A 17103-nucleotide genomic window follows, 5' to 3' on the forward strand; every position below is an offset into this window, starting at 1 on the left:
GACAGCATTCGCATGGCTTAGTCATCCTGGGATCAGAAAATAAACATAGCAGATCTCCATAAATTTGTCATTGTATGTACACGTACTTCATAAAATCACAGGAAATTGGGGATTTGAAAATATTTACTGTGGGACTACAAATTTATGCAAATATGATCCAGGCTTAAGTTCTCATAATTTTGAAAATGGGGAAAAAATTGTGAGGTTTAGATGAATAAAAAAATTGTTAAACAGGATTCAATTCTGGGAACTTTGAAGTATCATCATCTACTGATGAATAATTTTTAAAAAAAACACCGTTCTCAGTGAGGTTTGTGGTGTCCTGTATTTTACAAAAATCAATTTTCGGTTGAACAAGAAAATTGACTTAAATGGGATATGAACTTGCAACTTCTCACCAGCGGGGTATAGAGCACCACTTCATGAATCTTGTTAGTCTAGCTAGAATATGGCAATATTTTTTAACCTAATTGTCAACATACCGGTACATGAAACCATACAGTAAAGCCTTACATTAATACATGTATATGTTGATTTATAACTACCGGAATGCGTATATCTTCACATTTGTTGGCCATGTGGCCTTGGACATGTAAGACATAACGTGACCTTTACAGAGAATGACAAGGAAATTACAAGTACATGTACATGTACCGGTAATTTATTGAAGTTTTTTACCTTTGAAATTTCCAAAAAAAAATTAAAATATGAAATGACAGTAGGGACATTTGTGTATTTCATTAATGTACATTTGTACACGTGTGTACATACATGTATGTACATTGCATTACATGTCAAAATTTCAATATTGCATGAAGCTTCAGCCTCGTATGTGATTGCATCAGTAATACGGAGAGAATGTCTGACATGAACCATGCTCCAATGTTTATTATATACCAACTTAACCTTCCCACAGGGCCACGGTATAAAAAATGTTCGGTATGATGTCTGAATGTTTCCCGTCCATGAAACCTAACCTCCCCCATAAAGCCGAGGGAAACATTTTGATAAAAACTGTCATCACTCGTCGATGCTTGAAACCGTCCTCGGAGATGAGATAGAGTCAATTTTCATACAGGTTGATCGTGGTCATCGTACACAAGTACACCGAGTCCATGTACATTACCCGTGATATCTTATGCACGATCCTTTCTTTTCCCACAGGCCTGAAGAAGAAGAAGAAGCAGAAGGAAAAAAAATTCTAGTGACTGGTTATGTAGCTGGCTGCGTACAGACAAGGTGTGTGTGTGAGTGACGCGTACGCGGTCAAATCCCTCCTCATTATTACATCGTATCATCACGGCCGGGCTGACTCAGTCCAGCTTTTATAGCTCAGTTGGGAGCGGCGGTCGTTGAAGGGTGTTGGCTGGGCCGGACACTACGTGCAGGACGGAAGGGAAAGAGAAAGACTGTGAGGCTAGTGCAAGGAGCGTCTTGTTGAAATTTCAAGATGGCTGAGACATTGAGAATTTCCAGATATGATGACCATCAGATCCAACAGATTCACAAAATGAGTAAGTATAATTGTTAATGTTCATGAGACGCAATTTCACTTTTTCTCAGTAACAGATGTTTAATTGAATTTGTAAAATTATCTCTACTTTTGTTGACTGTCATCTTTATTTATGTACACTGTTGAAATTCTCGAATTGAATTATATTGTGACATGGTTACAGGTAGCAAAACAAGCTTTTCCTTTTATCAGTGACACTGTTGAATTGAATTTTCAAAATTACAAAATGTAAATCTGTGGTTTATTCTGTTCATTGCCATATTGATTGTACGCTGTGATTTCCGTTCATGTATTGAATTTCAATATGGAAATGATTTGTACATCAGTGTGTTTGTGAATTTCAAGTTAATTTAGTCAGCATTTACATGAGATTCATAAACCGGCATTTTCATGATCAGCTGACAACTCCAACAAAAACAGCAATTTAACTGACAAATTTGACAAATAAGAACAAATTTATGAAGAAAAATGAAAATATATATCCTAATTTTCACTCCACATTCTAGAATATTACCTCTCACTACTAGACATTTAATTTTGTTTTGCTGTGGCTTCTTTGAAAAGCACTAGATTGCAAAATTGTAAAGAAACATGTTGAAACGCCATAATTCATGATAGTGGCTGTCAACATGCTTATCTGAAGAAACTCTAATTTCCTGTTTAATTTTCCTGTTACTGAACAACCAAAATTAATTAATTCCGCGAAACTCTGTTCCTTTCCCCTGCTTTTTCCTGTACACTGTCACCTCAAACAACCCTGTCATCAGTCACAAGTTAATGATTACGAGTCTTCCAAGTGAGTGTGTGATCACAAATAAAATGGAGGACATTTTTGATGGCCAACTGAAAAATATACTCAGCACAGAAAATATATGCTTAGCGAGAACAGGTTACCGACTAAAAAAGTCATGCAATGTATGTCACTTGTAACTGGTACCCAGCATCAATATGCTAAGAAGCAACTTCTTTTCAGCTGCTTCTTGAAATCGGATCTAGAGGAGACAGATGAACAACAACTTCTTACAAATCGTATCATTGGATGAGCGGTGGTGTACATGGTGGCGTGACCCCAATATGGTTGTTAGATTGACGTGTAAGGGTATACGGGCCGTACGGTTTCAGGTTACGTTGTCTTCTTATGATGAGATTGGAAATCAGTTCCTCTGGTAAATCTAGTTTGGCCATTTCGTGATTATTTTTGTCGTGGATAACCATTGAAGATTTGAGCTTATGTATGTGAACCTTTGACAAACGTGTGTACATGTGCATAACATACATCTTATTGATTTTTATTGACCAAAAAGACTTTACATTTAATTGTTTTAATTGCCCTTCAATTTGACATTTAGAAATAGGGCGATAAATGTGTGCTGCGCAAAAAAGTGCTTCCAAAAGAAATTTCAAAAAAAAAAAAAAAAAGATTCCTAGATATATACAAAAAATACAAGAAATAGAAGAACCGGTATGTTTGTTGAAGGAATTTCACTTACCATTAATTTTACAATCCTGCAACTTCAGATTTCTAAGACAATCATGTCGTAACTTTCTATTGGACGCTGAATTTTTATTGGATTACATGTATGTTGGGGGTTTAATGATCTTGAAAAACATACCGCCTTTGCTGCATCTGAATATCTAATTGATTTGGACAGGGTAGAACATTTAAAATAACAAGAAATTTCTTGACGAATGGAATTCTTTTAAACCGAGAACTATTTTCACATGGGAATGACAGTTCATTTATTCATGACCACCGTTCCACATGGACACAATGATAAAGCTCAAAAGTGTCAGGGTCCTATAAAATATTAGCAATGAATATAACATTAATGAGGCTCTTGGAAAAAACACTCACTACTTAAATATATGAATCATCCGCACTAAGGATCGTTAGCCTTGCCTCCAGCTGTCCGTATGCACTCATGAGTGGTATACTGCCAGTCTTGCCTACAGCCGTTTGCATACACTTACAACAGGCCAGTTGCAGCTGTGCCTCGCTCGATGCAGTCCAACGCCCTCATGCGAATGTTTGCCGGGCATCTGCCGAGATCACGTCATTGCGGAGTAATGAACTATTCATCAGACGGGTCTTGGGGCCCACTGAAGGGGTAGAGAGGAATCTCTTACAGTAGATAGGAGTGCTGATCTTGGGCATGATGTGTCCTAAGCTGTCTTATTTCTGTTAATGCACATACTGTACCGGTGCCTTATATTAATTAATGCATGTATGGGGATTCTGTAAGAAAAAAAAACAATGAGTTTGAAAACAAAAATGACTTTGATCTTTTCCATCATGTTAATTCTCTGTACTATAAAGTGTCCTCTTGTTCACTTTTTCCCCTCTCAATTCACGGATTGAACACATTGTTTCACACAAATTGTGGATCATTTCTCATACGATGGATTTCACTGAGTTGTCTTATAAATGTAAATTTGAATAATCTTAAGATTTGCAGGTTCATTTACATGTAATATGTTTCGCGGAAAAATTATGTTTGTATGTACACATGTACTATACGCGGGCGAGAATTAGCTACTCTGCTAATTTATAATGAAATCAATTATTTTTTATCTTGATTAAAATATAACACACACATTTCACTAATTTTTTAACAACTTCCAAGGACAAAGTTGAAGAAAGGTATTGAACACAACTATTCTTGAATTGTTTTGAAATCCTCAAAAGTTGAGTAAAGATTTTCCTGTGGTTTTTTTTTTTATTCTCATAAGAAAATTAACAACCAATTGGTAGGGCTACTTAAATCACATACGTGTACATTGTACATGAACAACAGAAGAGCAGTAAAATTGTGTTCTTTCTCCATTAGGCCCTACCGCCAGAAACCTTTTGCATTTGTTGCTGCAAATTACTGCCGAATCGCTCCGATATTGTGATAAGCGTTTGCCGACTCCATCTGATTTTTTGTTCTTGGCGCCAGTTTGTCTGGCACACTCTTATCGTCCAACCTTGGCCTTCAACGTTTTTATGTATCCATGGCAACCGTTCTTGATAGCTGGTTTGATGTCATCTTGCTGGTGAAGGGAAGGTTTTTCAGAGAATAAAGTAGGAAAAGGGCAAAAACAGTACGTGTGTACGTTAGCCATATTAGTTTCTTTTAAATTTTCAAGCCTTATTTGCATACATCTAGACTATTGCATAAAAATGCACTCGGCTTCTGTTTGTAAAATAATTGAATATTTAATAACCAACATCTGTTATCCTGCGATGCAGTGAATCTTTATGCTGTCATCTTGAAACAACTTTTCTAATTCTTACTGTGTTATAATTGAAATTTATTTTGTTCCTCGTACCTTTTGTTATATATTTGTAAACAGTGCTGTGAACTAATTTTTATTTTAAAAAAATACATTTATAAATCTTATCTGTTTATTTCTTTACACAGGTTACATGTTTGCCTTTTTTCCGTTTCTTTTTTAATTTTTGTCTCAGTGTGTGTCGTGGAACTCTCTAATCAAAAGAACAAAAAAAAATGTAGTTATCCTGGACACAAACATTAATTAATTAAAATTAGATTGATGTTTTATGCTTGATAAGGAATAGTGTACGTGATCATCATTGCATATAATCTTAGCCTGTCTTCGTCTGCTGTAATTAGCTGTGGTTTTTGACTCGGAGCAACCAACAAGACCTTGCTTCATCTGTGGATCCCCCCCCCCCTTTTTTCTTTCTCCCCTCGTTACCGTCTGGGGGTCAGTGCCGGCCAAGCTTCGTGACGCCAGCTGAATTGATCATTGATCTTAGACGTCTTAGCAATGTACACTTGGCGTTATTGATTAAACAGGAACAATTAATATCAGGGTAGGGAATTGTGTCTGTTACAGTCTAGCTTGCGCTCACTGGAAAAAATGGAAAGGAAATTTGTAATTGGATGCTTTAGATTATGTGTGTTTTTTTTTTCCAGTAAGGCAAGTGATTTTGATTTTAGTTCAAGTTTACCACATCATTCATCCAAGAAAAATTAACTACACTTTTGTGTCCTTTATACCCACAAGTTTTTTAAAATTAAGTTCCCAAAAAATATCATGAAATGCAGTACTCTTCACTTTAAAGATATGATCACTATGCAGCTATCATAACAGCATCATAAAATATCCACCCTTTTGAAAATATTTCCCTTCGAGGTTCGTGGAGATCGTGAGAGTGTTTCTCAAGTGATATAATGGAATGGGAAAAAAATTCAAGTACAGGGCTTCAAAATCAATAATGGCTTTTTCATTTGTTGAAATAATAACACGAAATTTCCTTTTGCAAGTCTGACGAATTTCATCTGCGCAAGAAAGCAAAATAAACAAGCCAGCCCCACCTGTAGCCTGTGGGAAATAAAGATGACTCATCCCCTCCTTCCAACTTCTTATGAGAGCGATCAAAATAGAGGTTTCATATTTCAGATCTCGGTTTTTCAGTGAGAATACCCACAAAGGAATAGGGGCTCGTAATAAGGCCACCCGTTGTTTTTGTTTCGGAGGTACATGTACATGTAAAGGCGGAATTGCATCTTGCGCATAGTTCCAGATGGACTTACTGTTTTGAAAATTTCGGGACAGCTAGAATAATTTTTCAGGGTCCAGAAAATTTATTAAGTGTCCGGCCTCGCCATGTCTCACGAGACTTGATATTTTTAAACCTGGAATTTTTTTTTATTATGGGGAGATTTTTCAGATTATTGTTGTAGGGAGGATCCAGACGATTTTGTTTTCTTTGTGCATTTCTAAAGGTCATGTCTTTTGGAAAACATGGGAACATTTTAACTGGTGTTAGGATATGACTATGAAAGCACATGTAAAAGGAAAATAGGAAAATGTACTCATTCGAAGGTGGAACTTCAGAGTTGTAGGGAGGGGAAGGAGATGAAAAGGCAGGGGGTGGGGAAGTAAACTATTAAGGGATTGGGGGGGGTGAAATAGCTGTCAACACTTTTTTGTTCATGATGCGTGAAACATCTAGTAGACAATACCGTATGTTTTTAAATGAAATAAAACATATTTGAAATGAAAATATTAACACAATTCAGCGCTTTGGTTTGCTCAGTTTGCAGATTTTTTAAATTTTAATAATTTACTTTTTAAATTCAATTTTATCTGATGCGTCTGCAAGGTTGCAGCTCATCTTCTATCCAAAAGGTTCAGGTTTTGTTCTAGTTAGTGATATAAATCCTTCCAATCTTAGGTCTATTATGCACCTTATTTTTCCATCTCACCCAAAGTATCTGCAATTGATACGAAACATCCCCCGCATCGATTGAGTCGCAATTAAAACACAATTTGCCCTGGGTAGTCATTGTCCATTTTAGCAAAGCATACTGCCTCACAGTACGCTACCGGTAGTTCCCCCCATCACATGTATGCATACACACTGGCTGAATTCATGCATGGCATTTATGAATTGGCGGCAATCCTTTGATGGCTGGGTATTCTTTTATTAATGCGGACAGCGGGGCTGGGCGATTCTCTCAGGTCTTCAGCAAAACCTCACGGTGGTCTAAGAGCTGACTGGAAGATGGGGCATTAGGAGAGTGTGTCGTGACTGTCGGTCTCAGTGTCTTAAGAGGATGAAGGAGGGAAAGGAAAGGGATAAAGTTAAATGAAACGGAAAAAGCAAAAGAGTAAAGATGCTGAGTACAAAGGTCAAACCTGAATTGTATATTATGCAATGAGCACTTTAAAATAATCAGTGTGGCATGCCAGAAAATTGATTTGTTTTCTTTCATATTGTTTCATATTGTAAATAGTACCATACACATATCAAGTTCAAATTGTCCAAGAAAAAAAAAAGTGGGAGAAAAATATAAATTTGGGGTTTGCAGGCTTTGGGATAATGGAAAGAACTTAAACAAGAATTTAAATAAGAATTTTGAGAGCTCACAGGAATTTTTTGTGGTTTTTTTTTTCAAAATGATATTGATCAATGTTTTTGTTATTCGGCAAAATCAAATTTGTCTTGTGGCGCATAGTCATAATTTATTCGAAAATTTTCCGTCAAGCAGTTTCTAATCAGAGACCTCACACTCCAAGGATAAAAAGTGTGTGAAATCATTGCAATCAAGCATTAAATCATCGTCCACAGACAGGATAATTTGGCGCCAGCTCTAATTTCCTGCAAGGCAGTTTGCCGGTGAGACATGAAAAGACGCAAATAGAAACCTCACCAAATTACGGTACAGATGTATCCCTGGATGTGTGGCCTTGTAGCTGTACTCTTTCAGTTTTTTTGCAGCCTTGACATAACTGCAGCTATCGTGGCATTGAGAGGAGTCTAATTCCAGGTTGCACCTGTATAGTTCAGTCTAATCATTAGGTATTAATGACAACATAAATTAGTCTTTATTCAAAGCTCTGGTAAAGTCTGGCATTCGAAACAACTGAAATCTTAAACTTAGAAATATGTATTGCTTCAGACTTGTCCTTATTGTTTCAAAATGGAGGAATTTTATTCATAATAGAAATTTAGATGTAATAAGTTTTTCAAATGGTTACCCTGATTTTTTGGAATATCATACAAAAACTGCTCCACTACCGGTCTGATTTCTATAATTTAAAAGCAAAATTTAATTTTTAAAAATAACTCCTAAGTATTTCTCAATCAGATAAAAAAAAGCCAGCAAATTCAGTTCAATCATAGTTGGTGGATAATCCTTCAAAATAATCTTGCAGTTGCATTTACTTTATAAGCCATCACTTTAGAATTCTTAAAAGATCAAAACTTGCTGTGACATAGAAGCAGAGAAAATGGGCACTTCAGTAAATCAGCAGGGCAAGATTGCATTTCATTCACTCTAATAATTTTCTCGATTTCCTGCTTAAAATATTCCCCATTTCCAAAGAGTCGTCCTCTCCTTGCATCAAGGTGATGCATGTATGTCCACCCCCAGAGCACAGAATGGAATGTCCCACATCAAGCTCAGTAAATCCTGAATGAGTTTGACTGAATATTGATGAGCCTGGCACCGTGATTGGCCAGCGTCGCTGACGACGCCGTCCACAGCATCTTCAGGTTTTTTATTTTCACCTGCCTCCTCTAGACATAAGCTCACATGCACAGTAGGAGCATGCAACACCCATTTTAGTAGGATTTCGCCATCACCTTTCCGTTGCTCTGGAATTTTTCCCCCCGTGAGCAGCCAGCTGCCGCGAATGCTTTCCTCCCTGAACGTGAGTGTTGAAATCTTGGAAATTCTTGTTTATTTGTTCAGAATATTAGATGGTTTCGGAGATGTAGGAAATTTCCGTGAGTGTGTGCGGAGAGGCCAATGATGGTTAGGACAAGTGTTGAGTGGCCATTCTTAGTCGCCGTACTGTTTTGATTTCTTCGTCGGCCCCGGCAGTTGAGTTGTCTGTTGATTACTTGCGTGCAGACTGCTCATTTGCATATTTTTGCAAACGTATTTGCCCATCAGATTGCGTGTGAACAGGAATCTTATGTGGAGTTTCGGAGTACTGTAAGTTTTATAATAATGTGTGTAATTTTTTTATTTAAAAAAAAAAATGGGTGCAATTTAGCATTTAATCTTAGAAATTCTGTGTGGATGTACCGGTACACATGTCTGTTTTGTGCTATTTTTTTCATAATTAAATAGGGTTTGGTATGGTTCTGTTTTTACCAATTCTAGAAAAAAAATCTGCTATATATTTAAATTGCCATTTATTTTCTGTCTTTATTAATATTGATTGAAAAATGTCTTGTTTCAAAATCAAACATTTGGCACAAATGCAATAAAAGCTTGTAGAAATGAAAATTTCCTGGAAGTAGATCTCCTGACGTCAATATTTATGGCCAATTTCCCCTGCAAGACAATTTAACCGCAAAGTTATATTCGGAGCTACACATTAATATAATTTATGTATCTGGCGACATTTCCAATTGCCCTGTACATTATACGGTACACATAAACCCTACTCTGCCAGCCGACCGGCCGGCGGGCTTGTAAGCGGACCCCATCCCATTAAGAAGCAGAATACATCATTTAGATTTTATAGCCCGATACCGGACTAACAACGCATCAATTTAACCTCCTTAGTGGATGCAGTAGCAGGAGGCCCAGTGCGGGGTTGTATAACTTTACCCATCGCATCCAGGTAACACTGGAGCAGGCACTTGTGAACATTCCTATGCATGATGTGTTTTAATAATAATATTAAGAGCATTTCTTTCCTTTTTCCTCAATTTCTCCATTTGCTTTTTCGTTTCCTTTTTTTTCCCCCGGTCAACCGCCACTAATAGGCATCTGAGAGCTTTGAAAACCTTTTAAGTCAAATGTCAATGTTTGTCCACACAATTGGCCGATAAGGGGCCAAATTATAGATCAAGCTAATATTTTCCGTACACACTTGTGACTCAGCACTTGCAGTTTGTTATTGGTTTAGTCTTTGGTTTACTTATCAGTAGTTGTAGGTTAAGGTGCTTGGTTGGTTTTAAAACAACCCTGATTTTTGGCTTTGCTTTTGTTGAGAGTTTATCTTCGGCTCATTTAGATATGTGACTTTTCCTTTTTTTCTTTCTCAAATCAAACTACACATTATGAACAGATAAGATAAAAGTATTTAGCATGCTTGGGTGAATTTCCACGAAAGCTGATTGTTAGAAAAAAGGAAACACACATCTAGTCTTGTTCCGTACACTCGTCTGTACAAGGTATTTGTGGGGACAGAAAATGCTGTGGGAACAGCAGAAAGTCCCCATAACTCGGTCCCAATTTGCCTAACAATAACAAACTTCCCCATAACGCAGTGTAGGCCAGGGCACACATACATATACAAAACAAAAATCCCAAAATACAATTTTACACAGACGGAATTCATTAACAGGAAAACATGATTCCAGCCGTCACGTGTGTGTGCAAGTCCCCAGCTTATCTAATCATTATATGTCACTTTGATCACGAGCGTGTGGCACCCCCTCCCCCAACCCTAAACGACGAAGGTTATTTGATGAGAACAGCAATTAAGCCCCGGCAAACACTACTCGGTGCTCTCTCCAGAACTCGCCCACTCACAGAAAATTGTTCCGTTGCTGGGAACGTAAAAGAAAAGAAAAAGCTTAGGGAAATAGAAATACATTCATAAATGATTTGATTTTAATCCTTGATTCATCAAAAGCCACTTACATGTAAAGCTACCTGGTCCTTGTAATACATGTATACATGTAGATGTCGAGAGCCATTGTTCTAAGATATTGATGTTTAAAGGCCAGTCATTAACTATTCAAATCAAGAATTCTTTACCGATTATGAAATTGAACGTGGACCAAATGGATGATACTATTGACTTATTAAGAGTGCTGTTACAACAAGCACAATGTGAATGCACTTTTCCATGAAGTGACTTTACAATGTACATAGCTACATTTACATATGATGCTTGATCACGGTAAAGGCCTGCTTTGACGATTTTGCAATGACATATTTATCTTCTATTCAAACTTAGCAATGATTAATTTTGTTACTTAATTAATGAAGCTTGCATCAGAGTGTGATGTTGATGAATAGTGTTATTTGCTTTTCATCATGCGCCGATAACAGTGAAAGGAAATGACGCAGTTGTGAAAAAAAAAACCTTTTGGTTAACATATGAGGACAGAAAGAGTTAAAATTAAAATACTATTTTTTTTCTAAAACAAAGCATTTATTCAGTATTCTTTATATTGAAATGCCAAAAAAATCACAGCTTGCCAAATGGTGTGGATAAATATTTGCCTGCGTACATGCAGATCACTGAGCAGATCACTGAATGCAGAGTGGAAGGATTACTTAGTGAAAAAAACTTCCGTCACGACTCTTGAAAGCTTTTTATCCCCGTTCAGTTTCCCTGCCTTGCCTGCTGTTTCATCACCACAACAAAAATCTTGTGTCAGAAATCTAGATTATTGAGTGTTTTTATTCCGGCAAACTCTTACGGAAAAAAAAAATCCTCAACTGCACTGAAACAGAGTCTCTGGGGAACTACTGTATGGAGGCTTCCGAGTGCTGCAGGAAAACAAAACGAAACCATGGCTATCTTTATTCATTTAGATCACTCTGAGAGGAGGTTTTTGCAGGGGACGTGCGGGGGCCGCGGGTTGTTTAACGAGGTCTTAAAAACCTGAAACAAACACTTCAATAAGCTGTTTCGCTTGCTGATGTCCATTTGTAATGTATGGTCCCTCGCTTAATTCTGACAGATGTCAATTGTGCTTGTGTGTGTCAGCTTTCAAAAGCTTCTTGAATTATTCATGGAGGTTTGTAATTACCCTCGGCAACATGGTTGAATTCATCTTTTGGAGCATGTGGACTTCAACGTCATTTGTTGCTTAACTAGGGGAATCAGTTCAACCAGTTGTGTCTCTCCTCGTTTGTCATCTCTGTGTCTCGGGTTCGAATCCCACTCCTTTTCATAATGTAGATCAGGATTGCAGTTCCTTCCCTCCTTGAGGATTTCCCTACCAACTCTAAATCTGAATATTTTGTCTTCTCTCCTATTTCTACGGGCCTGTGAACTACAGTTTCATGAGTAATGTTTTTTTTATAGGAATATTTGGTTTTCATCACTTCCCGTTAGAAATTTTAGATATTAGTGATTTATTCTTTGACTGTCACTGAGTAAATGTTTTGTTTTTGTGTGTTTCTTGTCAGGCACAAAGCAGGCGATGACATCCCTAATCAACCCATCTTATGACAGCAACGCCATCACACCATCCGATCAAGTCAATGCAAACACCACCACCGATCCGACCTTGTCCAACAAGCTCAGCGAGGCCCTGGAAAATGACCTCAAATCCCTGAGCCGCAAGCTGGACGAGCCTTCCCTCAAGGACTCCAACTTCACCTTTGAGTTTGACAACGGCGGCGGCTCCAAGCGCAACTCGGGCTCGGGCAAGAGCAGGACCAAGTACGCCTCCACAGACCTCTCCGAGATGGGGATAGGTAACCCCCTGGAAGCCCTGATGGATAGCGATGGTGAGATGGAAGGACGACTGACCGTCGCTGACGACAACATCCTGCGGGAAAGAAATAAGAAGAAAGCCGAGGCCATGTTCGCCGACATTGATTTTATCGATGATGGAGAGGAGGACGATTATGAAGACGAAGACGAAGAAGAAGATGAAGAACAAGAGATGAAGAGTGTGGATGAGGCAGCTAAAGACAGTGGACGTGAGAAGGACTCAAAGAGAATGAAGATCACGGACAAAAATGAGGATGTTGAAGACCGAGAAGAGCCTAAAGACCCGGATGCAGACATAGTCTCACCTGATGAAGAGGTCCGGGCATCTCAGTTGGGCGGCTTCCTCCGTTACTACGCAAACTTGGAATCCATCGCCAAAGGTCGCATGGAAAATCCAGACGACGAGATCACCTCTATCAACGGAAGTATCAGTGACTCAGACGACGACAGCGAAATCAGAGAAGGATTATATGAACCGCCACAGCATGCCACCCCTTACGATTCTGGTCCCTCAACCATGGAGGATGATAGCACCGACTGCGAATCCACCTACGAAATGCTGTACAACAGTTTCGGACTGCGTGTGCAGGAAGAAGGCTTCTCCAAAGAACTCCTTTCCCCGTCAAACGGCCAACACGATCACGGCTACGTCAGTGAAACTTCGGTTGACGACAAAGCATCTCCCATCAAGCGACCCGGCGTACTCCTCCGCGAGGGTAGTAAACCCTCTCTCAGCACCCTGATTGAGGATTCCCGGAGCGGGGAGAAGACCTCCCAAGATGATGAAGCTGAATCGGGCGTTGAGGTCACTCCTGAACCCAAGACCAACAAAGACCCACTCAAGAAGAGCACCTTGCAGAAGCCCACGTCTCTCCCACCAGGATGGAAGGAGGTTGCCGATATGAGAGGGACCTACTACTGGCATGTCCCTAGCGGAACTACACAGTGGAACCCACCATCACCAATGTCTGGTGGGGAATCGTCGACAAGTCCACCTAGAAAACCTGCACGGTCGGTAGGTATTCAACTGTGCACATTATCAACAATCTCATTGCATATTATCAACAATCTCATTTTTTTTAAAGCCCTCTACAGGAAGACAGATCTAGACCTAGATAAAAATTAGCAGAGAACTCAAAATCGTCCTGTTGCCTGCCAGAAATACATTTTCTGTTTTAAGTTTAAACTAAATTCCTGGAATCATTAGAATTTTTTGTTCACCTTTAAGTCAAAATTGTAGGGATTGGGACTGGAAAACATGGGGGGGGGGTTCAACCCCCTGCCTCAAACACTTTCTCTGCACCTTGACACTGTAAGGAAATTAGACAGCTAAAATATAAAAATGTTGAGACAAAATGAAATCTTTCTTCAAGAAGAAATAAAGAGAAGCCTTACTACATACAGGACTGTAGGCATAGTTTTCGTTGTCGTCTCACATATAAATCAAATTAATCACTAAGTACGTAAGCGGATAGCGTAGCATGCCAGTAATTTGAAACTGAAAGACTACTGATTAGGCCATTACAAAATAAATTACTGTTTTCCATGAAAACAATCTTCAGGTTTTTTTCACCTCTCTTTAAAATTTCATTGTGAACTTGTGAAGATCTTAATGGTATGGTGGTTGTAGATTTATTTTACCCAAAATCTTAAGGAAATGTTCGTTGGACCTAATCTTGGGAGGAAAAAAATAAAAAAAATAAAAATAAGTTACAATATTTGATTTGCACGCCCAGGAATTTTTTAATGGATATGCTTTTTTGAAATAGCAAACCGATGAAATTACATTTTCCTACCAGAATGTGTTGGTTTAAGGGCAGCTTTGACTATGTTTACATTTCAAAAATGAGTTTTTCTCCTTTTTTGCAATTTGTCCCCTTATATTTTAGCAATATATAAAAAAGAAGGCTTTTTTTATTTGGCTTTTTTCCACAAACAAATCTTGCAGAGACAGTAAACAGATTGACTGTCTGACCAGGCCTAATGAGGGCTGGAGAATTGCCGCTAATGCGCTAGGGAGCATCTGCAAAGCCCCCGGCCACGCGCACCAAATATTGAATGAAGAAAAGCCGGCCCATTATGCTAATAATGGATTTTCTGCACGGGGCACTTTGTCTCAATTCACCGGCCGGCCGCAATAAGAACCCCGTCGTGATTTCAGAAGTAGACAGGTTTTTTTTTTTGGGTTCCCTACCCCGTGCTGCACGGATCTTATAGATTTTTAAGTGACGTGAATAAGACAGGAGCTGGAGAGGTTTTTGTTTTGTTGACAACAAAGCGTCAAATCTGAAACGTGTTCCTAATGCGAATTGTGCTGGAAAAGCTTCTCCGCCCCCTCTTTCTTTAAGATTCTTGCTTCTGTACTTCACTCAGACATCGGTCAACAGGGATTCATTTCAAGATTTTAAATATGATGTACGTGTACATAGAATACAAAATGGACAAATATGCTGAATTTTTTTTTATTACGTTTATTGGTTTAATCTGTTTTGACACAGTGCACACAGGTGCTATGACAATCTCTATGCGTATGTATGCAGAACAGAAATACATAAACTTTGAATTTTTAATTTTTTTTTATGCCAATCAGGACTATTGTGTTGACTCAAACAACATGGTTAAAACTAGAATACAATATATCAAAGAAATTGTCACAGTTGCAAGGTCTTTATGGTTACCATAGTAACCACATAAAGTAAATTGACAGGATTACATCCTGAGTGTTCATGCAAATGACACGTATGAGCTGTCAATATTTTTATCCCGTCTCATAACATTCATTATGACGTGTGAAGTACATCTACATGTATACGTGCCATTTGAATAGCACTGTGGAGGTGGTTGGTTCAAATGGAGTCCTCACTTAACGTAATCACAAAAGTAATTTTCCATTCATATTCAAAGGAATACCGGAACATGACATTCAGCACGTGAAAATATCTCAAATTCATATCGCATTTCAAAACCCTCATCATCACCCACATCAAAAGTAGACAGCCGTTCTGAAAATTTAATGAAAGTCCCAAGGGATTTGACAGTGCGGTCCATTGAACCGTTTTGCACCCCAGCGATTCGTTTTTTCTCCTTTTCTTCCAGTTAAGTGTAAGCAAACAATCGAAATTGTGAAATAAACATGAGTCGGGGCGGGTCGTAGTAACCAGTGGCATTTTTTTTTTGTGGGTAATGAATGGCGGAGAAAGAGAGAAACAGATGAAGTCGCGGTCTATAATTCATTCGCGGCACGGCAGTCGCGGCTGCTGATGATTCTGTACACAGAACTTGATCTCTCTAGAGAGTTGGAGACAAACACAGGGGATATTGTTGTCCCCCTAAGCATGAAGATGGGCCGGAGGTTTGAAATGGGAGTGGGGAGGGTGCTCGAATTAACCAGTTTGACATTTCAGGCCACAATAGGTCAGGATATAAACGTTGGCCTGGAATTGACAATGAAGTGATGAAGAGTAACCTCCAGTTAAAAAAAGGGATTCTGTTTGAGAAATTTTGATTCCCTGAAGTGTCTGCATCTATATTCTTCTCGACATAAAATTTTCACAGATTTTATTGAAATATGAAAGCATGTTTTTATAAACGTATTGTAAATTGATCATATTGTATATTTCATACAAGCACAAAAATAAGGGGAATTACATAATTATTAAAACAATCTCCAGTCCTGAATAACTATTTAACATCTTGAATAGACATCTTTTTGTTAAAAACAAACAATAATTTTGTATTAAAAATAATTACCCCAGTACGATCCAAGCCATTGAGCAAACATAACATAATTTCTATCAACACCGCTTTTCTGAATTTTCTTAAACTTCTGTTATACAATGCAGTGTAAAAAAAAAAAAGTAAAAAAAAAATAACATTAGAAAACTCTAGAATCTGAGTTCCTTTCATGTAAGAAAAGCAATGTAATTTTGACTAAAAACACAAGAATTCCACACTATAGACACAAGAATCCCACGCCGTCAACAGGTTGTCTTGTGTGGATACCACTTCATATCACAAGCATGACTGCACACATCAAATCATAAACAAACACACTCGTTCTAAGTAATTCTAATTATTGTGCGCGGAGCGCGGTCGGATCACCTCGTATTGTTTTGTCCCCATTCACCAAGAAAACGCAGACATTAGTAACCACGGACATTAACATCGCACACAACAATAACCATAGCATTCCTGCACAACATGTCTTGGTCGGCGCATTGTTTTGTTCATATTTTCTCTATTTTACAGTCAGGACATGATGAGCTCAGGAAGCCCGGGGGAATCGAGGCGTAATCAATCCGCGCCGCGGCCACGGACGGACTTCGGTGCCCGCGGACTCGTAAAGCAGCGTGTGCGCTCTCTTCGCTCCCCACACTTCAATTATTCTGCTTGCGTAGAGGGAGGGTACAGAGGATGAGTCATCGTCGCTGTAGAGAGATAAGCAAACGCGATGAGCGCGGGCCCAGCGATTAAGGATTACTTGTCTTGTTTTTTTTTGCTTTTTTGCTTTTCTTTATTGGATACGGGGAAGAAATTTTATTGGAAGCTGTCCAATAAAGTTTTATTGGTTGTTTCTTATAGTACCATTACGAGTGGTTTTATGAATAACCAAGTTGTGTATGCTACATGTATGTATATTACTCTCTCAAAATTCA

The 17103-nt window shown here is 38.5% G+C and overlaps 1 protein-coding gene across 1 annotated transcript in view; it reads left to right on the forward strand.

The window, feature by feature from the left end:
- Positions 1-17103, forward strand: part of LOC119727632 (amyloid-beta A4 precursor protein-binding family B member 2-like) — a 56168-nt gene that overhangs the window by 13291 nt on the left and 25774 nt on the right. The window contains 2 exon segments of the mRNA XM_038199601.1: positions 1165-1514; positions 12139-13463. Of these exon segments, the coding sequence (XP_038055529.1) occupies positions 1451-1514; positions 12139-13463 (1389 nt within the window). The 5' untranslated portion in view covers positions 1165-1450.

The sequence above is a fragment of the Patiria miniata genome, unplaced genomic scaffold (assembly GCF_015706575.1).
Source record: "Patiria miniata isolate m_02_andy unplaced genomic scaffold, ASM1570657v1 HiC_scaffold_20, whole genome shotgun sequence".
NCBI lineage: Eukaryota > Metazoa > Echinodermata > Asteroidea > Valvatida > Asterinidae > Patiria > Patiria miniata.